General features: G+C 47.4%; 1 protein-coding gene across 3 annotated transcripts in view; it reads left to right on the forward strand.

Moving 5' to 3' along the window:
* setd2 (SET domain containing 2, histone lysine methyltransferase) overlaps window positions 1–27,094 on the forward strand; it is a 110,640-nt gene that overhangs the window by 64,432 nt on the left and 19,114 nt on the right. For 2 of the 3 annotated variants that reach the window (XM_038808915.1, XM_038808911.1), the window contains exons 9-18: window positions 1–35; window positions 1,659–1,794; window positions 3,925–4,059; window positions 5,630–5,758; window positions 12,343–12,963; window positions 14,111–14,165; window positions 18,883–19,069; window positions 22,746–23,421; window positions 23,580–23,732; window positions 26,080–26,219. The exon at window positions 1–35 is cut by the window's left edge and continues 63 nt beyond it. In XM_038808915.1, the coding sequence (XP_038664843.1) occupies window positions 1–35; window positions 1,659–1,794; window positions 3,925–4,059; window positions 5,630–5,758; window positions 12,343–12,963; window positions 14,111–14,165; window positions 18,883–19,069; window positions 22,746–23,421; window positions 23,580–23,732; window positions 26,080–26,219 (2,267 nt within the window). The remainder of the gene's footprint in view (window positions 36–1,658; window positions 1,795–3,924; window positions 4,060–5,629; window positions 5,759–12,342; window positions 12,964–14,110; window positions 14,166–18,882; window positions 19,070–22,745; window positions 23,422–23,579; window positions 23,733–26,079; window positions 26,220–27,094) is intronic. The other variant, XM_038808912.1, reaches the window with a different exon arrangement.

Consider the following 27,094-nt stretch of genomic DNA (forward strand, 5'->3'; position numbering starts at 1 on the left):
GAGTTGACCTTCGATTATCAGTTTCAGAGATATGGGTAAGAACCGTTCAGCAGGGCTGTTTGCACAGCTAGAATGCTTCTGTTTTTATTCAACTCGTGGTCATCTTTAGCACTGTCTGTTACACTCAGTATAACATCACTGGCACACCCTTGGCTACAGTACTTGCCATCTGTAGGATTCACTGCCACAAATCACCAAAGGTTCTTCAGCAGTCCCTCCCAAGCTCACAACCTCCGTCATCTAGAAGTACGTATCGCTGTTCCTTCATCCTCACAGAGTCCAAACCCTGGAACTGCATGGGCTGCCAAGAGCTCCTAATTTACCCTAAATATGGCATCGGGAATGTGGCTGCATTGAGGGATTGTTTGAATGTAGCCGGAATGTTACTGGGCTAGTAATTCCAAGAATCGAGTTTAAATCCCAGCATGGCTGTGTTGACAGACTATAGTAAAATCCCAATTGGTCCACTAAAACCAGTTGTGCTTCCCTGGCCTTCCCCATGTGTGACTCCAGTGCCATACCAACATGGTTGACACTTAACTGCCTTAAAGGTGGCCTTGGACGTCCTCAGCAGTATCAAACATTTATTAGTGGTGGGATTACTATAGGTACACCCCTGGGCTATCCTATCCTTTAATTAGTGGTGGTTTCAGCTGTCTTAAACCCCTCTCCCCTGAGTCCTCTATCCTCATACATGCTCTTTGCCACTGAGATTAGGACCATCTGATCAGCTGCTTCTTCTGCTTTCCTCTCTTCCCCTTGTCCATCCGGCCAAACTTCGTATACAATACCATTTCTCTCTCTTCCCACCCCACCCCACTTCTCTAAATTCTCTCCTATCTCTCCACATGCCCTATTCAAAATCATCTTGTCAGTGAGACTCCTCCCTCGACCCTATTCCCACTGAACACTGACGACCCAACGTAACTTCCTGGTTCCCATGCGAGCTGATGTCGATAGCAGTCCTCCCTTCCAAGGGTTCCCTCTCTTGTTTAAATCTGTTGTCATCACCCCTGTCCTCAAAAATAACCCTTTGCACCTCCATTCTTGCAAAATACATCCCCATTCTCCCTTTCTCCTCCCATGTTCTTGAACATGTTGCAATTCCCAAATCTATTTCTTTCCTGGAACGCCAAATTTAAATCTCCGGCTCCACTCTTTTTCCTCCGCTCATCTGCCACTGAAACCCTCATCCAATGACATTGTTACCCCTCAACCTGACTATACCTATGCTCTACCCGATTTGAGGTCATCCCAAAATGGCCTGCCTGTGTCCCAACTCCCACCGAATCACCTTGTGTTCACTGACCTGCTTTTAGCTCACATCTAAGCACATCATTGATAGCTGTGCACTCGCAGCCCTAAGCTCTGGAATCCCCTCCCCTAAATTTCTCTACCTTTCTACCTGGTGTTCTCCTCCAGACCTGGTCATCAGTTATAATACCACACGTGGGGTGTCATATTTTGTTTTGTAATGTTCTAGTGAAGCACCCTGTGACATCTTATTATGTTAAAGTTGCCGTATAAATATAAGTTGTCATCATTGGTGTTTGGCATACTCCTGAAGGTAAGACAGCTGAATTAGCTGCATTGTACCCTTGCTGACTATCTGTGGTTAGACCCTAAGCTGATGGATATTTTTACATCCCTGACTGCAGCAAGGAAGCTCAGAAATGTTTCTGTGGATCAGCAAATTGCCGCGGGTACCTGGGCGGTGAAAACCGTGTTAGCATCCGGGCTGCCGGAGGCAAAGTTAAACTAAAAGACAAGGATCGGTCCCGGAAGAAAGACTCTGTGAGTATCGCTTTAAACTACCTGTGGAATGACCGTTGCCATTTGAGTTGCAGCTTCCATTTCTCTTCCCACCTCCCCCTGCCCCAATAGATTGGAAGTTGGCAAACGTTACACCACTTTTCAAGAAAGGAAGAAGGAGTGAACTACAGGCCAGTTAGCCTGACGTCAGATGTTGGGAAAATGCTGGAATCTACTATTAAGGAAGTCGTAACACTTATAAAAAGTATAGTATGATCTGAGCAAGTCAACATGGTGTTACAAAAGGGAAATCCTGTTCAACTGATTTATTAGAGCATTTTGAGGATGTAACTAGTAGGGTAGATAATGGGGGACCAGTAGATTTTGTATACCTCAAATTCCAAATGACATTAAATAAAGTAACACATGGAAGGTTAATAGGCAAAATAAGGGTGCACGGAATTGGGGGTAATATATTAGCATGGTTAGAGGATTAGTTAACAGATAGAAAACCGCGAGTGGGCATAAACAGGGCTTCTGCAAGTTAGCAGGCAGTGAATAGCAAGGATCAGTGCCGGGGAACTCAGCTGTTTCCAATCTATCCATATTAATGACTTGGATGTAGAGACAGAGAGTCATGAAACTAGGTTTGCTGATGGTAGTAAGTTAAGTGGAAAGATAATCTGCAGGGAGGACAGAGATACAAACAAGTTAGGTGAGTGGACAACACTATAGCAGATGGAGTGTTGTATCGGGAAATGTGAGGTTATTCATTCTGGTCATCAGAATATCAAAGCAGAACATTTTTTTAAAAGATGAGAAACTTGTAGGTGTCAATATTCAAACAGACGGGTGTGTGCGCTGATACACGGAACTCAAAGTTAGCATGCAGGAGCAGCAAACAATTAGGAAGGCAAATTGCATATTTTTTTTAAATTTAGAGTACCCAATTATTTATTTTTTTCCCAATTAAGGGGCAATTTAGCGTGGCTAATCCACCTACCCTGCACATCTTTGGGTTGTGGGGGTGAAACCCACACAGACAGGGGGAGAATGTGCAAACTCCACACGGACAGTGACCCAGAGCCGGGATTCAAACCCGTGTCCTCAGTGCCACAGCCACAGTGCTAACCACTGCGCCACATGCCACCCCGCAAATTGTATGTTGACCTTTGTTGCAAGGGGATTAGAGTACAAAAGGTCTTGCTACCGTTGTACAGGGTTTGGTGAGGACACATCTGGGACAGTGTGCGCAGTTTTGGTTAGGCCCACATCTGGAATACTGTGCAGTTTTGGTCTCCATGTTTAAGAAAGGATATACTTGCATTGGAGGTGGTGCAGCAAAATGTTCCCTTCATCGGGCCCTGGAATGAGGGCTGTCCTGAGATGAGAGGCTGAGTAAATTGGGTTTATGCTCTCTGGAGTTTAGAAGAATGTAACCTACAAAACTCTGCAAGAGCTTGGCAGTGGACACGGAGATTGTTTCCATTGGTCGGGGAATCTAAAACCCGGGGCACAGCCTCAGGATAAGGAGACATAGATGAGGAGAATTCATTTGGGACCGAGATGAGGAAAATTCACTTCACTCAAACAGCTGTGAATGTTTGTAATTCTCTACCCGAGAGAGTTGTGGATGCTGCATCATTCAGTATGTTTAAGGTTGGGGATAGGCACATTTTTGGTGTCTCTGAGATTAAGGGGAATGGGCGGGAGTTGAAGCCCAAGATAAGCATCATATAGAATGGAGAGCAGGCTCGATGGGCCCTGGAGCCTACTCCTCCTATTTCTTATGTTTCCATCCCACCAAAACAGTTTGTGAATTTGAATTCTGTTGTAAATCTCGGGGCAAACCTGCCAACTATTTGCCAACAACTGTATCACCAAAATGTTGATCTGGCTGAGGCCAGTTAAATGTTCACGGACCAATCTCTCCCTTTCTTCACCTGTACTGTCCAGTGGCTCCTTTTCCTCTTTTACCCACCCCAGGGGAATCACACCATTGATGCTTCCGCCATAACCGTCCATCTTGTGCGGTGCCACAGGTTTAAGTGCTTCCTTTTAACTGGAGTGAATGGTTCGGGGCTGGTGAGGGGCTCGGTTGCTGTCCTCTGTCATCGGGTGTGGTAGTGGTCAAATTTTGAGGTCCGGCTCCTCTTTCTTCTCAATTCCCAGGTGGATGAAGAACTGGAGGCCTTCCTGGAGAACGGCGACGGACTGTGTGACTCAAATCATGTGCTCAGTTTAACTCGGCTGATGGTCCGGATAGAGACTATGGAGCAGAAACTAACCTGCCTTAAGATTATACAGGTAACTGTGAGAACTACTTGTAGGAGCGGTGAACCATTATAACCAGAGTAAACATCATTATAACCATCGAGCTGAACGTCAATCCAGAGAAGATTGCTAAGTGTGGTGATTGCTGGCACTGTATCATTGTACTACCTTCACTCATTGTTAAACCATTTATTGTCTAAATTACTCAGACCTCACTTACTGGTGTTTATTTCTCTAAAAGCAAAGTGGGAAATCAGCAGTGCATGTTAGCCGACAAGTAAATCAGAGTGTGGGTTCAAATCTCGCATAGCAATTTGAGAATCTGGAAATAAACTGCTGTTTTTGGTAGAGGTGACCATGAAGTTATGGGATTGTTATTCAAAACTCACCCGGCTCACTAATGTCCGTTCGGGAAGGAAACCTGCCATCCTATCCGGTCTACCCGATCTGTGACTACAGTGGGGTCAGCTCTCAGCTGCCCTCTGAGATTGCACAGTAAATTACTCCATTATATCAGACCACTGCTAAGCAGGTCTACAACTCCCAAACTAACAAATTGAGAGAACCACTGCAGCGGCTCAAGAAGGCGGCTCGTCATCACCCTCTCAAGATGAGGTATACTGGCCTTTATTCGTCGAGACATAGAGTTTAAGCGTAAGGAGGTTATGTTAGAAGTGTATAAACGTTACTTAGGCCACAGCTGGTGTATTGTGTGCAGTTCTGGAATCCACATTACAGGAGGGATGTGATAGCACTGGAAAGGGTGCAGAGGACATTTACCAGGGTATTGTGTGGGCTGGGGAATTTTAGCTATGAAGATAGAACATCGAACATAGACTTCCTACAGTGCAGAAAGAGGCCCTTTGGCCCATTGAGTCTGCACCGACCCTCTGAAGGAGCACCCTACCTAGGCCCACTCCCCCACCCTATCCCCATAACCCCACCTTACCTGCACATCTTTGAACACTAAGGGGCAGTTTAGCCTGGCCAATCCATCTAACCTGCAAACCTTTGAACTATGGGAGGAAACTGGAGCACCCGGAGGAAACGCACGCAGACATGGAGAGAAAGTGCAAACTCCACACAATCAACCAAGGCCAGAATTGAACTAGGGTCTCAGGCGCTGTGAGGCAGCAGTGCTAGCCACTGTGCCACCCTAGCGTGGGGTTGTTTTCCTTGGAGCAGAGATTGAGGGGCATAGATAGAGTTGACAAGGAGAAACCTTTCCCATTGGTGGATGAGTGTGTGGAACCCGCTGCCTGAAAGGGTGGTGGAGGCAGAGACCCTCAACATTGAAGAAGTGTTTAGATTTGCAATGTCAAGCAATACAAGGCAATGGGCCAGGTGCTGGGAAATAGGATTAGAATAGTTAGGTGGTTGTTTTTGACTGGCGCAGACGAGATGGGCCTTTTCTATGCTGTAGACGTCTATGACTATGATTCTATGACTCTGACAATTGGGGATGGACAATAAATGCCGGCTTTGCCAGTGATTCCCCCATCCCAAGAATGAAGAAAAGGTCAACATCACTGAGAAGAGATTGGCAGACTAAAAGGGTTCTTTTAAAACAAAACGTTTAATATATGCATTTACTTTTTTTCAGAACACACACTCACAGAGTTGCTTGAAGTCCTTTCTGGAGTATCATGGACTGTCCCTGCTGTGGATCTGGATGACCGAGCTTGGCGATAGCCGGGGGAACTCCAGCAACAATATTAAGCTTCAGACCGAAGTACGTTGAGCTAAAGATTCGTACAGTCCCACGGGGAATGACTGTTGTGTACAATTGCTGAGTGGAAAGCTGCAATACTAGCCATCCACCAGCAGAGAGAGCTCTAACATTAACATGGGTGCTTAAATGATGAAGCTCGCTGGTCCCACAACTCTCATTGATCAGGATTTTAAAAACTTCTTTTTGTGTGAATTCTGCATTGAGTGGGCACTGATGGTTGTTTTCTTATCTGTAAAATCTCCCTTGAGAATAAAACCAGGTGCATGCTGATGAACAGGATCTATAGAATCCCTGCAGGACAGAAGGAGGCCATTTGGCCCATCAGGTCTGCACCGACCCTCCAAAAGAGGCCCATTCCCCCGCCTTACCCATAGCCCCGCACATTGATCCTGGCCAATCCACATAACTTCCACTTCTTTGGATGCAATGTGAACATTGCAGTAACTATCTTACATCAGCCAATAAGGTGCTTTAGTCCCTTATTGCTGTGGGAGCTGTAATAGTAATGGGGTTCCTGGGCTCCCAAAATCCATATAATGAGGAGGGGGGGTCACCAACAATCGCTAGACCCAACTATAGATGTCTTACCATAATTCCGAGCCAAAGCTGCAGTCTTCTGGGCAGCACGGTAGCATGGTGGTTAGCATAAATGCTTCACAGCTCCAGGGTCCCAGGTTCGATTCCCGGCTGGGTCACTGTCTGTGTGGAGTCTGCACGTCCTCCCCCTGTGTGCGTGGGTTTCCTCCGGGTGCTCCGGTTTCCTCCCACAGTCCAAAGATGTGCGGGTTAGGTGGATTGGCCATGCTAAATTGCCCGTAGTGTCCTAATAAAAGTAAGGTTAAGGGGGGGGTTGTTGGGTTATGGGTATAGGGTGGATACGTGAGTTTGAGTAGGGTGATCATGGCTCGGCACAACATTGAGGGCCGAAGGGCCTGTTCTGTGCTGTACTGTTCTATGTTATGTTCTATATGTGTGTGTATATATACTATATACATGCACAAAAGGGGCCAGGGGGCCATCATAGAAACATAGAAAATAATAATAATCTTTATTGTCACAAGTAGGCTTACATTAATACTGCAATGAAGTTACTGTGAAAAGCCGCTAGTCGCCACATTCCAGCGCCTGTTCGGGTACACAGAGGGAGAATTCAGAATGTCTCCGTTACCTAAATAGGAGCAGGAGGAGGCCATTCAGCCCTTCAAGCCTGTTCGGTCATTAATCATGGCTGATCATACAACTCGGTAACCTGTTTCCGCTTTCCTCCCATATCCGTTGATTCCTTTAGCCCCAAGAGCTGTATCTAACCCCCTTCTTGAAAACATACCTTGTTTTGGCCTCAACTACTTTCTGTGGCAGCAAACTCCACAGGCTCACCACTGTCTGGGTGAAGAAAGTTCTCCTCATATCTGTCCTAAATAGTTTACTCTGTATCCACAGACTGTGACCCCTGGTTTTGGGCTCCCCTACTATCGGGAACATCCTTTCTGCACCTACCCTGTCTAGTCCAGTTAGAACTTTATAGGTTTCTATGAGATGCCCCCTCATTCTTCTGAACTCCAGTGCATATAATCCTGACAGACTCTCTACTCGTACTTCAGTCCCGCCATCCGCGGAACCAGTCCATAAACCTTTGCTGCACCAGCACTATAGCAAGAACATGCTTCCTCAGATAAGGAGACCAAAACTACACACAATATTACAGGTGTGGCCTGACCAAGTCCTGTATAATTGCAGCAAGACATTCTTGCTCCAGTACAAAGGATAATACAGCCTTCGGCCCTCCATGCCTGTGCCGACCATGCTGCCCGTCTAAACTAAAATCTTCTGCACTTCCGGGGTCCGTATCCCTCTATTCCCATTCTATTCATGTATTTGTCAAGACTATCGTCCCTGCTTTCACCACCTCCTCCGGCAGCAAGTTCCAGGCACCCACTACCCTCTGTGTAAAAACACTTGCCTCGTCCATCTCCTAAACCAGGGGTGGGCAAACTACGGCCCGCGGGCCGCATAGGTCTTTATGCGGCCCACCAAGTCATTTAAAAAAAAAAAAAAAAAAATTTTTTTAAGGTTAATGGGGGGGGGCTGTTGGGTTACTTACTGGTATAGGGTGGATACGTTGACTTGAGTAGGGTGATCATTGCTCGGCACAACATCGAGGGCCGAAGGGCCTGTTCTGTGATGTACTGTTCTATGTTCTATATGAGGCGCCCAGAATCATAACCGGGTGAAGTAATTATTTTACTTAATATACTATGCGGCCCTTTAAAATTGTGAATTTCTGAATGTGGCCCTTGCACGGAAAAGTTTGCCCACCCCTGTCCTAAACCTTGCTCCTCGCACCTTAAACCTGTGCCCCCTAGTAATTGACCCCTCTACCCTAGGAAAAAGCCTCTGACTATCCATTCTGTCTATGCCCCTCATAATTTTGTAGACCTCTATCAGGTCGCCCCTCAACCTCCGTCGTTCCAATGAGAACAAACCCGAGTTTATTCAACCTCTCCTCATAGCTAATGCCCTCCATACCAGGCAACATCCTGGTAAATCTCTTCTGCACCCTCACTAAAGCCTCCACATCCTTCTGGTAGTGTGGCGACCAGAATTGAACACTATACTCCAAGTGTGGCCTAACTAAGGTTCTATAGAGCTGCAACATGACTTGCCAATTCTTATACTCAATGCCCTGGCCAATGGCAAGCATTCCTAAGCCTTCTTGACTCCTTCTCCACCTGTGTTGCCCCTTTCAGTGACCTGTGGACCTGTACACCTAGATCGCTCTGACTGTCAATACTCTTCAGGGTTCTACCATTCACTGTATATTCCCTACCTGCATTAGACCTTCCAAAATGCATTACCTCACATTTGTCCGGATTAACCTCTATCTGCCATCTCTCTGCCCAAGTCTCCAAACGATCTAAATCCTGCTGTATCCTCTGACAGTCCTCATCGCTATCCGCAATTCCACCAACCTGTGTGTCATCTGCAAACTTACTAATCAGACCAGTTACATTTTCCTCCAAATCATTTATATACACTACAAACAGCAACGGTCCCAGCACTGATCCCTGCGGAACACCACTAATCACAGCCCTCCAATTAGACAGCACCCTTCCATTGCTACTCTCTGTCTTCTATGACTGAGCCAGTTCTGTACCCATCTTGCCAGCTCACCCCTGATCCCGTGTGACTTCACCTTCTGTAACAGTCTGAAACGGAAAAGTACTTGAATCTTCTTGCTCTAAAGGTCAATATACCATTTGCCGCCTTTACTGCCTGCTGTAGCTGCATACTTCCCTTCAGTGACTGGTGTATGAGAACAGTCAGGTCTCGTTGCATATTCCCCTATCTCAATCTATAACAATTCAGATAATCTACCTTCCTGTTTTTGCTATCAAAGTGGATAACCTCAATGTCCCTCTACATACCTCTTCATTCACCTGAGGAAGGAGCAGTGCTCCGAAAGCTAGTGTTTGAAACAAACATGTTGGACTTTAACCTGGTGTTGTAAGACTTCTTACTGTGCTCACCCCAGTCCAACGCTGGCTGTCAAAGACCTATCCATTCTAATCCCACCTTCAGCTCATGTTCCATAGTCCTGTTGTGCCTTTTTGACCACCTTATCTACCTTTAGGGATTTGTAGAAATGTGCTACAAGGTCCCTGTGTTCATCTGTACTTCCTGAAGTCTTATCTATTTTATTAATAAATTTAGAGTGTCCAATTCTTTATTTTCCAATTAAGGGGCATGGCCAATTCACCTACCCTGTCCATCTTTTTGGATTGTGGGGGTGAGACCCACGCAGACAGGGGAGAATGTGCAAACTCCACACGGACAGTGACCCAGGGCCAGTTCCGAAACCGGGTCCTCGGCACCGTGAGGCAACAGTGCCGCCCACGAGAATCTCATCTATTGTACTTCACTTGTTTTTCCTCCCCAAGTATGCATTACCTCACTCTTCTCCAGATTCAATCCCATTTGCCACTTTTCTGACATGTGTCCAGTTCAATTGATGTCTTCTGCAGGCTGTGGCTTCTTCAACATCAAAAATATGGCCAACGTTCATATTATCTGCAAGCATGCTAATTATGCAATTTACATTCAAGTCTAAATCACTGCTGTATATTGCAAACAGCAATGGGCCCAGTACTGAGCCCTGCAGAAGCCCACTGAAAACAACCTTCCAGTCAAAAAATAACCATTGAGCATGACCCATTGCTTCCTGCCACCAAACCAATTTTGGATCCAACTTTCCACATTCCCTTGGATCCGAAGAGCTTTAAAATTGCTGATCAGGCTGCAGGTGGTACCATCAAAAGCCTTGCTAAAATATATGTCGACGACATCAATATGCTACTGTAATTGACCCTTCTTTCTTCAAAAATTCAATCTAGTTAGTTAGACAGTATCTTCTTTAACAAATCCATGCTGACTATCCTTGATTCATCTGTGATGTTTTTTTAAAATTCCAATTACGAGACAATTTAGCGTGGCCAATCCACCTACCTTGCATATCTTTGGGTTGTGGGGGTGAGACCCACCCGGGCAAGGGGAGATTGTGCAAACTATACACGGACAGGGGGCCGGAATCGAACCCGGGTCCTCGGCGCTGTGAGGAAGCAGTGCTTTTTTAATATTTAAAGAATCCAATTCATTTGTTTTCCAATTAAGGGGCAATTTAGCGTGGCCAATCCACCTATTCTTCACATCTTTTGGGTTGTGGAGGTGAGACCCACGCAGACATGGGGAGAATGTGCAAACTCCACACGGACAGTAACCCAGGGCAGGCTCGAACCGGGGTCATTGGTGCCGTGAGGCAACAGTGCTAACCACTACGCCAGTGTGTTGCCCCTAAATGTTGCTTTCGTAAATGTTGATTTATGCCATTTCGCAGAAATTTTTGCCAATATGTATGTCGCCAGGACTATCTGGAGTGGGGATTGCACCTCCTAACCCATGGGTAGAATGTCACCATTTAGATAGAGACTTAGTGCAACTTAAAAAGATGGACGCAGAGTAAAACGTGATCAACACAGTGCAGAAAGATTGTGCCCTAGTGTACCTTGCCAGTGGTGTCAGTCCACTGGGAACGGTGTGGAGGGAACTCTTCCCTTTACCTATTACCTGCCTTGGGAGCGTGCAAGACTGCTGAGCGGGTCTTTGAAGTGGAGGAATCCGACAGGTAGTGCTGGGCAGCACGGTAGCACAAGTGGATAGCACTGTGGCTTCACAGCGCCAGGGTCCCAGGTTCAATTCTCCGCTGGGTCACTGTCTGTGCGGAGTCTGCACATTCTCCCCGTGTCTGCTTGGATTTCCTCCGGGTGCTCCGGTTTCCTCCCACAGTCCAAAGACGTGCAGGTTAGGTCGATTGGCCTTGATAAATTGCCCTTTGTGATCAAAATGGTTAGGAGGAGTTGTTGGGTTACGGGGATAGGGTGGAAGTGAGGGCTTAAGTGGGTCGGTGCAGACTCGATGGGCCGAATGGCCTCCTTCTGTACTGTATGTTCTATGCTGCGCATTTTATGTTTTTGGCTGTGGAGAAAGTGTTTGCCCACTTGGCAAACTCCACCTCAGTAAGAATCTTAAAAGGATCTTTGAGAATATCAGTCTGTCCAGGGGCAAGCTATTCAATTTGGCCCCATGCTCCAACGTTTTCCCCATAAACCTGTGCAAAATCATCGTCTTCAAGTACATTGCCAATATTCTTCTTGTAAGTTCGGGTGGAATCTTAACTCCACCATCCTTCCAGATCTTTACACCCCTCTGTGCGAAAAATACTCTCCTCATTTCTGCTCCAGTTCTTTTGCCGATTATTTTAAATCCATGCCCCTTGGCTACTGACTCATTTGTCCCAGGAAATTGTTCTCCCCATTTGTTCTTTCAAAACCCATCATCCTTTTGAATACGATCACACACCCAAGTACAGGCTATTCAGCTCAGTCAGTCCACGGCACCATTTACACTCTGTTCAAGCAACTGAATGCTTCTATTAAATCGCCCTTAACCATCCCAGGTCCAAAGAGAAAACCCCAATCCCCCCCCACAGAACTGGAGTTCCTCGTCCCTCGTATTATCCTGGTAAACTTTTTCTGTAGCTTTTTCAAGGCTTTGACACCATTCTTAAAAGTGTGCTACCTAGTTGGAGGGAGAGGGGGACACCAGTAGAGTTAACTGCTGTCTTTCTCGGTGATAGACCCGCTGTTGATAGATTACGAAAGAAGTCGGCCTTGATTGGCAATTCTAACATCATGGTGGTGAGAGGGTGAGGTGTTACTGCAAAGCTTGGGTGGAGCTCCCGGGGCCCAGAGTGCAGGAGCTCCACAATATGGTGCTGCTGTCACCCGGAGCAGAGATCAAAGTACAAAACAGAAGTGAATTGCAACTGACGATTAATCAACTTGGACTGGGGTCCTTCGCTGTCGTCAGGTTGAAATGTGTAGGGTAAGTGAAGCAAAACTTTTTTAACAGGAAGGCTGAGATTGCTGAGGGATTCTACCCTTTTCCACTGGTGAGTCTGTATCCAATGTGAGTGCAGTTAGAATGAGGAAGCAGCACTGACTAAAGCCCTTGTTCACTTCTCCTCACAGATCATGAAGACCCTGGAGCAGTTGCCAATCTCCACAAAGAACATGCTGGAGGAAAGCAAGCTGCTGCCCATCATCCAGCGTTGGGCCCAGACAAAAGCATCAGCTCCCCAGGTCAGCGAGGCAGACGGTTATTCAAGTGAAAACACCTCCCGCGCGCAGACGCCCCTGAACACGCAGGATCCCGCGGTGAAGCTGAGCGCCGAGATAGATGGCGACCGCCAAAAGAAACTGGTGATGAAGAGGCTGAAAATCATGAGCGAGAACAGCATGGACAGTGGGCTCTCAGACACGAGTAAAGCCTCCGACGGAGAGATCGAGATCAAAGAGGTGAAGGACGAGGTGGTCGCTGCTGTTGAGCGGCCGTCGTGTCTCCCGCTGGACGAGGAGGATGCGCCGGGCGAGGTGCCGGCTGACGACGCGGAGGCCCAGGAGACTGATTCCGCCTCAAAAGCGACCAATGGGACAAAGCTGGAAGAGGGGACCTTGGTGGAAACGCCATCGCAGGACGAGGAAGAAGGTGTTTCCGACGCAGAGAGCGAGCGAAGCCAAGAGCAGCCTGGTAAAATCGAAGATGTGAGCGAGTTGGCAATGAAGCTCCTCGATGTCTGGAAGGACCTGAAGGTGGGTGTCAGCACTGGAAAGGGGTTAAAGTTGAAACTAACTTTTGGAAACTATATTTTGAGGAGCGCGTGGCCAACAGGCTCCCGAGGGTGGGTTCATGAGGTAAAATGCTTTCAGAAAAGAACATCATGGGGTCCAGTAAATGAGTAATTTGGAATAATTTAAGATGTGATGTGGTAAAACCTAGCAAGCTAAGGAGGAACAAGTGAGTTTGGATTTGATTCCCCAAGTTGTACAGCATGTGAATTTCTCTTGCTTCATATCTGGCTCTGCTGCAAACGCTCACACGGGGATTGATTATTACTGTTTTGTTCAACTACGAGGATGGTAGATAGATTTACTATCTATTGTGACAGAAATTATCTGATTGAACAGGAAAAAGTGAAAGAACAGCTGGATCATTTTTTTTCCATTTGTTCATGGGTTGTGCACGTTGCTGGCTAGGCCAGAATGAATTGCCCATCCCCAGTTGCTCTCGAGAAGGTGGTGGTGAGCTGTCTCCTTTAACCACTGCAGCCCATGTGGTGTAGGTGCACCCACGGTGATGTTAGGGAGGAAGGTCCAGGAATTTGAGCCAGTGACTGTGAAGGAATGGCGATATATCTCCAAGTCAGGATGGTGAGTGGTTCGGTGGGGAACCTTCAGGTGGTGGTGTCCCCATGTGTCTGCTGCCCTTGCCCTTCTAGATGATAGTGGTCGACGGTTTGGAAGGTGCTGTTGAAGGAGCCTTGCTGAGATTCTGCAGTGCACCTTGTTACTGCTGCTGTGCGTCAGTGGTGGAGGAAGTGAATGTTAAGATGGTGGATGGGGTGCCAATCAAGCAGACTGCTTTCTCCTGGATGCAGCGAGCTTCTTGAATGTTGTTGTTAGCTGCATTCAGCCAGGCAAGTGACTGTTCAGGTGGATGTGAAAGACCCCATGGCACTAATTGAAGAAGAGTAGGGTAGGTATCCTGGTATCCCAGCCAACATTTATTCCTCATCCAAAAATAGTTTCAAATTTTTTTTTGCCTCCAGGCCATCTGTGGGACCTTGCTCCATGCAAAATGGTTGCTACGTTTCCCAGCACACCAAATATCACCAGCACCTTGAGATTTGACAGTCTGATATAAATGCCTGTTTCTAACATTGCTGTCTTTGTTAATCAGGAAGTGTACAGAATTCCCAAGAAAGATCGGAGTCAAACGGAGCGGGAAAGTACCGGTGCGTATTTGCCCTTTTGATTACCCTCTATTTCTGGTATATAATTTTTCTTTGACTATGGATATAAGCATAAATATTTGTCCAACGTCTCTGCCGTTTTCTCAATCCCCTGATAATTTTTCCTGCTACTGCCTCTAAGCTCTAAGGCACCGACATTTACTTTAGCCGTTCTTGTAGGATCATATAAAATGGTGCTTGGGGAGGGCAGTCGAGAGATGGGGGGGTGCGGGGGGTGGTATACGTACAAACAAGAAGCAGGAGAAGGTGATTGAGCCTCAAATCTGAATCCCTCCTACCCCCAAAAAACCTACCCCTTTTGCAACCTGAGAATCTATCCACATCTGCCTTAAAAATATGCAATGACTCTGCTTCCATCACCTATTTGGGAAGAGTTCCAAAGACCATCTGAGAGAAAAAAATTTGCTCATCTTCGTTTTAAATGGGTTACTCCTTATTTTGAAACCGTGAGCCCTCGTTGTAGATCCTCCCACTAGAGGAAACATCTGCCCCGCATCAACCTGTCAGGATCTTGTATGTTCCAATCAAGTTACTCTTACTCTTCTCAACTCTAGCGGATACAAGCCCAGCCTGTCCAACCTTTCCTCATAAGGCATCCTGCCCATTCCAGGTAATAATCTCGTACACCTTCTCTGAACTGCTTCCAACGCATTATTTGATCTGCCAATAAGCCCACATCTAGCCTCTGGGTCAGACCCTTCTCCAAGACCTCAAATACTCTGCCTTAGCCTCAGCTGGTCCTTTACCTTCAGATGGGTCTCCTGTAATCGCACCATTTCCGCTCTCAGGACCTTTAAATGCGAGAGAACGCATGCTCTTTTCACTGGTCCTCCCCACCCTTGTATGTTCCACGTTACCACTCTGACCGGGGGTCTCTTCCACCCCCCTTCCTACCCGCCATGACCATCCTCCAAGGCCCGGCCCTAGTCACCGTCTTCACTCCCCCCCCCCCCCCCAGCCTCCCAGCAACCTCTCTACCACTTCCTCTTGAAAACACCTCACCCAGCATCATCCCCATTCTTCCCCCCCCCCACCCCCCACCATACACACCTCTCAGGTACATCAAAACCTGCCCACAAGGTTCCAACAATCGCAGCTCTTCTCCCCCCCCCCCCCCCCCCCCCCCCCCTCCTCCACCTCACTCCCATTCACCAGGGAACAATACGTTTGCTAGCGCAGCGGCTCCTGCCAGAACGCCCTCCCCCACCCCAAAAAAGAAACCACAGAAACTCCAACACCTCCTGATACTGCGAGGCCTGGATAGAGTGGACGTGGAGAGGATGTTTCCACTTGTAGGAAAAACAAGAACCAGAGGACACCATGTCAGATTAAAGGGACGATCCTTTAAAACCGAGATGAGGAGGAATTTCTTCAGCCAGAGGGTGGTGAATCTGTGGAACTCTTTGCCGCAGAAGGCGGCGGAGGCCAAATCATTGAGTGTCTTTAAGACAGATAGATAGGTTTTTGATTAATAAGGGGATCAGGGGTTATGGGGAGAAGGCAGGAGAATGGGGATGAGAAAATATCAGCCATGATTGAATGACAGAGCAGACTCGATGGGCCAAGTGGCCTAATTCTGCTCCTGTCTTATGGTCTTATGGTCTCCCACACCCATCCAAACTCCCCATACCCTGCGTCCTAACAAAACCCCAACAACCATACATCCTAAACCACCCCAGCTCAAACCCCAATTGTATCAAAAAAAAAGGTTAACCAGAACACCCATCCAAGAAAAAAATGATAGAAAGAAAAATCAACAAAAACTTGGTCAAATACCGTCAAAATCCAAATTCACTCCCGTCCCAAGCCTTCTGCCTTCACAAATGCCTCCGTCTCGAATAATAGGCCTTACCATTGTTGAACGGTTGGGGACACTGGGTCTGTACTCGTTGGAGTTCAGAAGAATGAGGGGGGATCTTATTGAAACTTACAGGATACTGCGAGGCCTGGATAGAGTGGACGTGGAGTGGATGTTTCCACTTGTAGGAAAAACTGGAAGCAGAGGGCACCATCTCAGACTAAAGGGACGATCCTTTAAAACAGAGATGAGGGGAAATTTCTTCAGCCAGAGGGTGGTGAATCTGTGGAACTCTGCCGCAGAAGGCTGCGGAGGCCAAATCAGTGAGTGTCTTTAAGACGGAGATAGATAGGTTCTTGATAATAAAGGGATCAGGGGTTATGGGGAGATGGCAGGAGAATGGGGATGAGAAAAATATCAGCTATGATTAAATGGCGGAGCAGACTCGATGGGCCGAGTAGCCTAATTCTGCTCCTATGTCTTATTGTGCGTGACCTGCAGCTTCGCTGGGTAGACCACACCAAACCGGGCATTGCGCTTGCACAACGCCGCCTTGGCACGACCAAAGACCGACCGCCTCCTTGCCAATTCTGTCGTCAATTCCTGGTACATGCGTATACCCTTGCGTTCTCACTCCACTTTGCCCACCTCAACACCTCCTTCACTTGAAAAATGTGGAAACAGGCAATCTCGGTGGTTCGTTCGTCCTCGGTTTCGACCGGTGGACACTGTCCAATTCGTACTGGGAGGAATCCCGCCCCTCCCCCAATATCTTCGCTAGCAGATTAGCAAAGTATCCTGTAGGCCTCTGGCCCTCTACCCCCTCAGACACACCCACCATCCTCCGATAATGTCTTTTGTGACCAGCTCTCCCACCGAGGCGCTCGGCCCTCTGTTGACCTCTGCCACACTCCACAGCTCCTCGCCCATTGAGGTGAAATGGTCGCTGTGCTGTGACAAGGCGTCCTCTGCCCCCTTCACTGTCTCCCCTGCTCTCCCACCGCCATCAAACTTTTCACCAACTCCTCTCTCACTGGGGCAAGGGTCTCACCCACTCGAGCCTCAAACGCTTTCCCGTCTGATGCCTTTCGAAATACTTCGAGAACAAACATTCAAACTCTCCAGTCATCGCTTCAGTCATCTCCAGCCATGATGGGCGTGGCCCCACTCGACGGGCTGTCACCCGCCATCTTTCCTCCTGCTGCACCCCTCACCAGGCTCGACGGTGGACTTCGCTCACTGCCTTTCTCCATAGATTCTTCTTTCCGTAATTTGACATTCTATAAATACCGCAAACCTTCCCACAGCTTCTCACAAACAAACCTTCCCCAAAAACTGGGTATAAAGAGCCTAAAAAAGACTGCTCTGCCAGGAGCCACCAAACACACGGTATGCCGCATCCGGAAATCCCCTCTCACTGACATTTTAAATTGATGACATCCTGTTACTGATGCCTCAGGAAGTAGCATTTTTCTATTTAGTCTATCAAAACTATTGTCCCTTTTTGCTTCTCCCCCTGGCCTTTTCTGTTCCATTTGAAATAGTCTCAGTATCTCGTCTCTCTCAATGCTTTTTGATTTAATGTTAGAGTCATTATGGCACAGAAGGAGGCCATTCAGCCCAACAGGTCCATGCTGACTATGTTCTTTTCATAATACGTAAACTAAATTTATCTGTCTGCAGCTTCCAGGTGTGTGTGTCTCTATATAGAAGTGTACCTGCGCCCTCTCTCTGTTTTTCACTTTATCAAACCATAAAGACCAAGATGGCTTACACATCCTGGGATTAGGCAAGGGGGAAATCGGCCAAGATTCTCGCTACTGTTTGCTACCCAGTGATGAATCTGTAGATTTTGGGGCGAGGAGGATGCAGGCTGTTAGTCCATCGTGCACCTGTCAGTATAACTGCCCTATTTTCCCCCTCTCTCCATCCCACCACAACTTCAACCTGCATTGGCATAGCACCTAACCTGAACCAAAAGGGGAAAGACTAGAACAATTGACCAAAAACTTAAGAGGGTCGAGGAAAGAATCTCCCAAGCATGGAGTTGAAACTGGTGAAGGCAGGGCCTCCAATGGTGGGGTAAAGGCATTCTGTAATCCTGCCTTTCAAACAAATTAAACCCCAGGAAGTTATGGTAGATTGATAAATTAAAATACGTTTCAGGAATTTAATCCAGATTCTAGTTCCTTTAAAGTCAATTTTTTGTTATTAATGGTTCTGCAGGGCGGCACGTGGCACAGTGGTTAGCACTGCAGCCTACGGCACTGAGGACCCGGGTTCGAATCATGGCCCCTGGGTCACTGTCCGTGTGGAGTTTGTACATTCTCCCCGTGTCTGCGTGGGTTTCACGCCCACAACCCAAAGATGTGCAGAGTAGGTGGATTGACCATGCAAAATTTCCCCTTAATTGGAAAAAAATAATTGGGTACTCTAAATTTATTTTTTTTGAAAATTATTGGTTCTGCGATTGCGGGTCACTCAATTATTGCCCGCTCCCCTTTGCCCTGAAATGGTGGTAGCTTTATGTAAGACCACGGAATGCCGTTCTAGGCTTCTTCAGGGGCCATGTTGAATATGGCTCTCTATCTCCCCCCTGGTTCCTTTGACAGCCCAGAGTCAAGGAGAAGGATTACTAGTTTAGCTTTTAACTCTTATTATTAGCAGGGGTTGCTGGCAATGTGGAGTATGTGTATTAACATTTGGGGCGGGTCTGCACCCTCAAAATTGGGTTTCATTTAAGTTATGTTTTATTTTAAGAGGGAGATGGGAGCAAAATTGGGCCAAGGGTTCATTTTCTGTCAATTTTCCTATTCCTTTGATGCTTTACTCCCTGTTGAGAGTTCTTCTCATGGAGAGAAAGACCCTGAGGATTGCTTGTGTGCCTTTTTTGCGTTCCAGAGCGTGGCAGGGATGGGACATCACAGAAGGATGTTTCTCAGACTCCGAAGACTCCAGTGAACCTGGGCAAGGAGAAGGACGCTGACAAGACGCTCAGTAAAGATCGGAAAAAACGCAAGCCAGCCACCTCACCACCGCCTTCTGCCTACGAGCGAGATGGATTGAAGAGATCCGTTCCAGATGAAAGGCAAGCTTCTTTTCTCTCTCTGCTCTGAACTACTTGTGGCCACTAGGAAAGCCCTCCTCTGCGGCACTCCTTCACTGAAGGCAGTGACTTACTACCTGCTATTTGGTCATGAAGTGTGTCGAGCAGAACCTACCTGCATCATCCATGTTGACGTACTGTTTGTAGGTTTCTAAAGGGGCCAGGTAACATACACTATCAAACCATGCGGTTATATTGTGACTTCCACAAACTCGGGATGACCCAAAGCTCTTCACAACCTTCTTGCATTGTGATTACTGTTTCAATGTAAGAGAAACAAGCAGAAATTAGGTATTGACCAGTTCATAATTTTTAGTGGCGTTGGTTGAAAGAAAAGTCTTGGCCAGGAGACTAACACTGCTCTTCCCTGAATTGCGTCATGTGAATTTTTTTTTTAGGCCTACCTGAGAGGGTCGATGAGGCCTCAGTTTAATGTCTCTCATACGAAAGATAGCATCCCTGACAGTGCAGCACCACCTCTGTACTGCACTGGCACATGAAAATCCAGAGCAGGAGTAGGCAATTCTGCCTCTCAAACCTGCTCCGCCATTCACTGCGATCTTAATCTCATCTCCACCTTCCTACCCGCTCGCCCTAACCCTTCATCCTGCTACTAATTGAAAACCCATCTTATCTCCTGACATTTGTTTAGCGTTCTGATGCCTGCTGCACTCTGGGGTAGAATATTCCGCAGATTCAGACCCTTTGAGTGAAGTAATTCCTCCTCATTTCTGTTTTAAATCTGCCACCCCTGAGCCTAAAACTGTAACCTCTCGTTCTAGAATGTTCAACAAGGGGAAACATGTACTCTACGTCTATCCTGTCAATCCCCATTCGGACTTTATGTACCTCAATTAGATCTCCTCATTCTTCACAACTCCAGCTCAATCTCTTCATAAAACAAGTCCTTCATCCCTGGGCTCAATCTAGTGAACCTTCTTTGAACTGCCTCCTTTACGTCCTTCCTCGAGTAAGGGGACCAAAGCTGTGCTCAGTACTCCAGATGCAGTTTCGCCAATGCCCTATATAGTGTCAGTTTGGAATAAGTGCTCAAATTCTTGGGACTTTGTGTCATTTATGTGGTTAGCACTGGTCCTCACTGCACCTGGGACCCGGGTTCAATTCTGCCCTTGAGTTTTCACTTTCTCCCCCTGTCTACGTGGGTTTCCTCCGGGATCTCCGGTTTCCTTCCACATTCCAACGATGTGCAGATTAGGTGGATTGGCCATGCTAAATTGCCCCTTCGTGGCCAAAGATGTGTAGGTTACAAGGATGCGGTGGGGGAGTGGGCCTAGATAGTGTACTTTTGGAGGATCAGTGCAGATGTGATGGGCCGAATGGCCCCCTTCTGCACTGCAGAGATTCTATGATTTACTGACTGTTGCATTAACTACATTGCAACTTGTACTTCATTGGCTGAAAAGCAATTTGGAATCATGAGTTCATGAAAGGTGCGTGCGTATTGCAGATCATTGTGGGCGCTGGTCAAGGCATTAGACTGGTAACCCAGAGGTCCCGAGATCAAATTCCACCATTGTAACATTTGTTTGCAATAATTCTCGACCTGTGGGTTCCCTGTTGTTTTTGAAGGTGGTAGTAAGTCACTTTCTTGTATTTCCATAGCTCAAGTGCCTATGGTCCTCCCACAATGCTGTTGGGGAGATCCAGCACTTTAACCCAGCAACAATGAATGGTCCAGGGTTAGAATGATATGCGTCCTGAAGGGGAACGTGAACCTGAATCTTTTGCCCTTTGGGTGGGTGCCCTAGGCGGGCACAAAACGTGCTTCAGGCCGTAATTGGCCCCAGAATGGGATTTCACGCTGTTTGGCCAATTATCGGGCAGCCGAAAAGGCTCAGCGCTGCAGGGGAGGGGGGCAAGACGGTGGAGTCTGAGAAAGGGGGAGGGCACGGGACAGGGTAGGGGTGCGGGCGAGCACACCTGATGTGCTCCCTCAGGCAGATGGTACCGCGGAGCTGTCTCGAGGGCACCTGCACACCTGTACAAAATTAAAACCACTACGGTTCCTAGGCAACATATTCAAACCCAAATCTCGCTCCCCAGACACCTTTTAAAATTTTATTTCAGCCCTGAAATCTCTTCCTGCCCTGGATTGAGGTCGCAGCTGTAACGTAAAGGCTGCCTGGCCAACCGACCCGCCCACCAACCGTAAAAGCAGGCCCACGTAAAATTGCTTTCAATCGGCTCCTTGATGAACTACATTGCCTCCTTGACTGTCGGCAGTTGTGCATCGGGCTCTCCTGTGCCTGCTGACCAAAATATCGCAGAAGTGCGCAATGACATCTGGACTCCCGCCCAGCATCTTGGCCTCATTTTATGCATTTCCGAGTGGGGCATGCGCCCACTTGAGCAACATAAAATTCTGGCCTTTGGAGGTGATGATGATCTCATGACCCTGCTGCCCTTATCTTTTTAAGCGATGAAGGGTCATGGGTTTGAGAAATGCTGCCAAAGAAACCTTGTCATGAATGCTGTCGGAAGTGTGTACGGTTGTGAAAGTGCATACAATAAATCCAGAAACTGTTAGAAGTGCATAAAGTGGGGTTGGGGGGGGGGGGGGCCACGGCCGCGCAGTCGTTTAGCCTCTCAGCGCTGAGGACCCAGGTTACATCCCAACCCTGGGTCACGTCTGTGTGGAGTTTGCATGTTCTCCCCGTGTCTGTGTGGGTCTCACCCCCACAATCCAAAAGGATGTGCAGGGTAAGTGGATGGGCCATGCTAAATTGCCCCTTCATTGGGAAAAAAAGAATTGGATACTCTAAATTTATTTTAAAAAAACAAAGTGCATCAAGTGACCCAGAAAAAGGGGTACTGGGGGAATTAGCTCAAATGGTAGAGCGCTTGCTCCTCATGTAAGAGGTAGTGGGATCGATACCCACATTCTCCACTTTGAGAGCGGCACGGTAGCACAGTGGTTCGCACAGTTGTTTCACAGCTCCAGGGTCCCAGATTCTATTCCCGACTTTGGTTACTATCCGTGCGGAGTCTGCACGTTCTCTCCGTGTCTGCGTGGGTTTTCTCCGGGTGCTCCGGTTTCCTCCCACAGTCCAAAGACGTGCAGGTTAGGTGGATTGGCCACGTTAAATTGCCCTTAGTGTCCAAAAAAGTTAGGTTGGGTTACGGGGTTAGGGTAGAGGTGTGGAGTGCTCTTTCCATGGGTCGATGCAGACTCGATGGGCCGAATGGCCTCCTTCTGCACTGTGAACTCTGTCTGAGATTACTGGATCTTTGTAAAGGCTCTGCTGATTTCCTGATGTCCTTCAAGGACATAATCTTCCCTACCTGGTCTGGGCTTAAATGTGATTATGGTTCCATACTACAACAGCATCTTGCATTTATGTAGCACCTATATCACTGTAAAACTTCCCACGGTGCTTCACAAAAGCATAATCAGACTGAAATTGAGATTAAACGAGGAACCTTTCAGGTTCCTCACTCGGGATAGCTGACCACATCCTGAGAATAAAATAATTAATTTGTATGTGAAATGCACCATTAAGTTTATGAGGTGATGGGGCAGGTTTGGTTGAGAAAGAAACTCCAACCTCAGCTGTTGCTATGGAGAAGTATTTGTTTTATGGTTAGTTATAAACTTTGCTCGACTGTGTAATGTTACCTTTTTCTTTATTCTATAAAGGTATGACGGCGCAACACCAGCTAAGAAGAAGAAAACCAGGAGTAAACTGTCCACTGAGGAACGGAGGAAGCTGTTTGAACAAGAAGTAGCACAAAGGGAGGCGCAGAAACAGAACCTCTACTTGGTGCAGCAGCAGCAGCAGCAACCGATACAACCAATTTGTGTCAGCTCGCAGGTGCCTTATGACTCTGCAACCTACAGCAACTCTCACCAGAACTTTGCCACTTACCCACCGGGCTACCCTCTGCAGACTTATGTTGACCCGGTCAACCCCAACGCTGGTAAAGTGCTCCTTCCGACACCCAATGTGGAGCCCTTGTGTCCATCACAGATGGGCTACGAGCATCCGCAGACCCTGTTGGCAGAGACGATGCCAGCGGGTCACTCTACAGTCCAGCACCTGTCACCGCAGGTGGATGTCCAGGGCCAGCAGTACCTGGCTCCGACCCCCGTTGTTATCCCCCAGGACCCTAACGTACCCGTGATACAAGTGCCGGGCACTCCAACCACTGGGCAAAGCTACGGGATGTGGGATCCGAACCAGCAGACACTGGCAGTGCACCAGCAGTATGCCAGTGGACAACCGCCGGCGCCAATGTACTACCAGGGGCAGCCATGCCAACCCGTTTACAGTATATCCTCTCCTTACGGACCAGCTACTCAGCAAATCGTCCAGGTACAGTCCTTTCAGTTTTTATTAATCAATATCATGTGGCAGTTAGGGATAGGGGGGTAGTATATGAATGCAAGTCTTTCTTTCAATCGTCTGTGTGTGTGTCTCCCTTTCTCTTCTTCTGTGTCCCCCCTCTGTCTTTATGTCTTTGCTCATTGCAGAGTTACACTCAGTCGAGTCCTGAATGTGCGCAGGGGCAGCAGTGTTTCCTGGCTCACCCGCAGGGTGCTGTCGCCCAGCCGGCAGCGGGAATGCTTGTGACATCATCGGCCCCGTCCTACCAGCAACCTGGGCAGCCGCAGACTGTACAGCAGGTACCTCCTGTGCCAATCCTTCTTGTCATGTCATTATTCCCCTCCCTGCTTCTCCCCTCCTGCCCACCACTACACCTACCCGCTGTGAACTACTGCCGAACGCTTGCATTAAAATTTGTAACTTTATGTCTTATGCACAGCCTACCATAGTAGCAAGGTGTGTGAAGGCGCAACGCAATATTTTCTGAGTGAGCCTTTGACTGAGTGGTAATATACCTGCCTCTGAATCAAAGGGTGCATGGTTCAGTCCTTCTTCCAGAAAGTCCCAGCGAGGCGACCCCCCCCCCCCCCCCCCCCACACACACACACACACACACACAAACCCCTGTCCTGTAGGACTAACCACCCTACTGTCTGATATAAAGTTCATTTCAGTCAAGGAAGGACATTGCCTGTCAAACGTTTAAATAGCATGTGAATCCGAAGTTTGTTGATATGAAAACACCATCATCAGCAAACTGGGCCCCACTTTTAATAGCTTGTTGTTATGTAGGCTCTCGTACTTATGGAGACAGATTGTGACTGTGCAGACACCCAGCGGCACTTGTATACATGTGTACACAGCCCCTTCCACACAGACATACGTATGTACAGCAAACATATCATGTCCACACAAGCAAATGCAAACATACACACATTTTCCACAAGGACACAAGATGAATGCCCCGTTAATCTGTTTTAAAGTGTCCAGAGAAGATTGTAGGTCAAACGCGGTGAGAGTTTCAATCCACAAAGTCTTCCACCAAGCAGGAAAAAAAACTGGGGAATTGGAACTAAAGTCCAGGGCAAGACCCGTCGGTACCTGAACAGAGAAAAACAAAAGTAACGTTTAGGTTGGCGATCCTGCATCAGAACTGAACACCACAAAACATAATCAAAGAAATGTAGGAACTTATTGATAAGATGGTTTGAATTTATTTGCCCTAAAATTCATTCAGAATCTTTTCAGAGATTGGGAGACATCAACTTTTTCTCTGCAACTTTAGCTTGGGCCCACAGTTGCTGCTTTCTCAAAATATAAACAAGCTATATCTAAGGGACTACTTTGCCCCTTGCCTGAGGTGTGGTGAACCTCAGGTTAAACCGCCATCGGTCAGCTCTCCCCCTCAAAGGGGAAAGCAGCCTATGGTCATCTGGGACTATGGTGACTTTATTTTATCTAAGGATAAAATTAAAGCAGGCCTGTTGGTGGGGTCCCGGTGTCTCTGTGATACAGACCCCGATTCTATAGAAAGTTTACATGATAGACAAGATAGCTGCTTGACTTTGAAACAATCGCATGACTTCACCTTCCAGCTGTGAGCGCCACATGATTCTGGGAGAAAGATCCTTGAGCCAACAACATGTAGTCAGTATTGCTCACAGTGCAGTACAGGTAGCATGTGGCAGACATTTACACCTGAGACAATCTACATCCCGAGGCAAGGAATGGGGCCATCTGTCGGGTAGTGTTCCCCCTGTTTGCAACATGTACATGCTGACTTATTTATCTGAGATTAAGTTGACTGAAATAGTTGACAAAAGACTGTTCAATCAGCGACCATAGTAACTCTGCACGGCTCCAATTATAATAGGGTTAGAGCAATGTAGCTTTACTTGTAATCCAGAGAGCAGAATTTCAAATCCTAACACAGTTTGAAAATTTGAATTCAGTTTTTAATAAATCTGGAAATAACAAAAGTGATATCAGTAAAAGCGGCCATGAAGATGTTGGATCGTCATAAAACTCCCAACTAATTCACGGATATCCTTGAGGGAAATCTGCTGTCCTTGCCTGGTCTGGCCTGTGTGTGACTCCAGTGTCACGCTAACTTTGGAGGTTGACTCTTATTCACCCTCTCGAGTGGAATATCTAGTCACTTGGTTGCAATAAACTGCTCTAAAAAGAAGGCCCAACCCCATTTTCCTTGGGCTAGCTAGGCACAGAGAATAAATGCCATCCCTGATCTATGCCCACTTCTGAGAATTAATAAAAGAACTTTGTTTTATTGTTATGTATCACAGTATTTTACAGGCATTAGATGGATTGCGAAAGGCCAAATGACCTTTCTTTGCCTCCCCCCTTCACTCCAGCACCAAAGCACCTCAAGACTTGGCTCATGCCTGTGCGTTGACCAGTTGGGCGCTCTGTAGTTGGGCACTCTTGCACAAGTGGCTGTTCTTTGTGTGGACCTGGGGCCTCTTGGTCTGTATTGATTCAGCCACTTACTGAATAAGCTGTTTTGGCCATGTGGGCGAGAGACACTACTTTAACTTGTTTCTCCTGGTTTTTACAGTTTGAATGCCACACGAGTTGTCTTCGGATTGTGCCTCTTTCTTTAATGACTTCTGTATCTTCAATCTCCAGCCAGAACTGATTGTCGTCAATAGCCTTCTCGACTTGCCGCCTCCGTCCCCTCCAAAGCCGAAGACCATTATCCTCCCCTCCAACTGGAAGACTGCCAGGGACCCAGAGGGAAAGATTTACTATTACCATGTGATAACCAGGTGAGTTTTCGTGGGAACTCAGCCCATTCCCATCAGAAACTTTATTAATCCCAATGGGCTGGTAGAAGGGGTACAACCTGAAATGCAAAGCAAGGCGTGATGATAGCTGTTCAGCTGAGAGGAGGTAAGAAGAGGAACTACTTCTGTGGTCACTGACTCACAAGCCAGAAAGAACTGAGCTTCTGAGTTGAATCTGGGTTCTGGAGCACACTGCTGCCTCACAGCACCCGGAGACCCGGGTTCAATTCCGGCCTTGGGTGACTGTCTGTGTGGAGTTTGCACGTTCTCCCCGTGTCTGCGTGGGGTTTGTTCGGGTTTCCTCCCATAGTCCAAAGATGTGCAGGTTAGGTGGATTGGCCATGTTAAATTGCCCCTTAGTGCCCAAAAGATGTGCAGGTTAAGTGGGGTGACAGGGATAGGGAGGGTGGATAGGTAGGGTGCTCTTTCTGAGGGTCGGTGCAGACTCGATGGCCTGAATGGCTGCCTCCTGCACTGTAGGAATTCTATGGAATTCTATCTAAATGTCAAACTCTCATATTCCCTCTCCCATCCCAGCCTCATCCAAAGGTATTTGCAGGGATGACTTCACTGTGACTGGGTCCAAATCCTGGAACTCCCTCCCTGACAGTACTGTGGGTGTACCAAGGCCTTATGAACTGCAGTGGTTCAAGAAGGCGGCTTATCCACCGCCCTTGCTCAAGGGTAATTAGGGATGGGCAATAAATGCTGGCTTTGTCAGCGCCACCCACATCCCATGGAAGAATATAAAATAAATCTTGTAGTTATTCACTTCAGCTACGCCAGAGGTATTTGGGACAGTTTGAACAGTTGGAGAATTGTAGCATTTCTCTGAATGGAAATATTAGGCTGGTCTG

The sequence above is a fragment of the Scyliorhinus canicula genome, chromosome 10, assembly GCF_902713615.1.
Source record: "Scyliorhinus canicula chromosome 10, sScyCan1.1, whole genome shotgun sequence".
Classification (NCBI taxonomy): domain Eukaryota; kingdom Metazoa; phylum Chordata; class Chondrichthyes; order Carcharhiniformes; family Scyliorhinidae; genus Scyliorhinus; species Scyliorhinus canicula.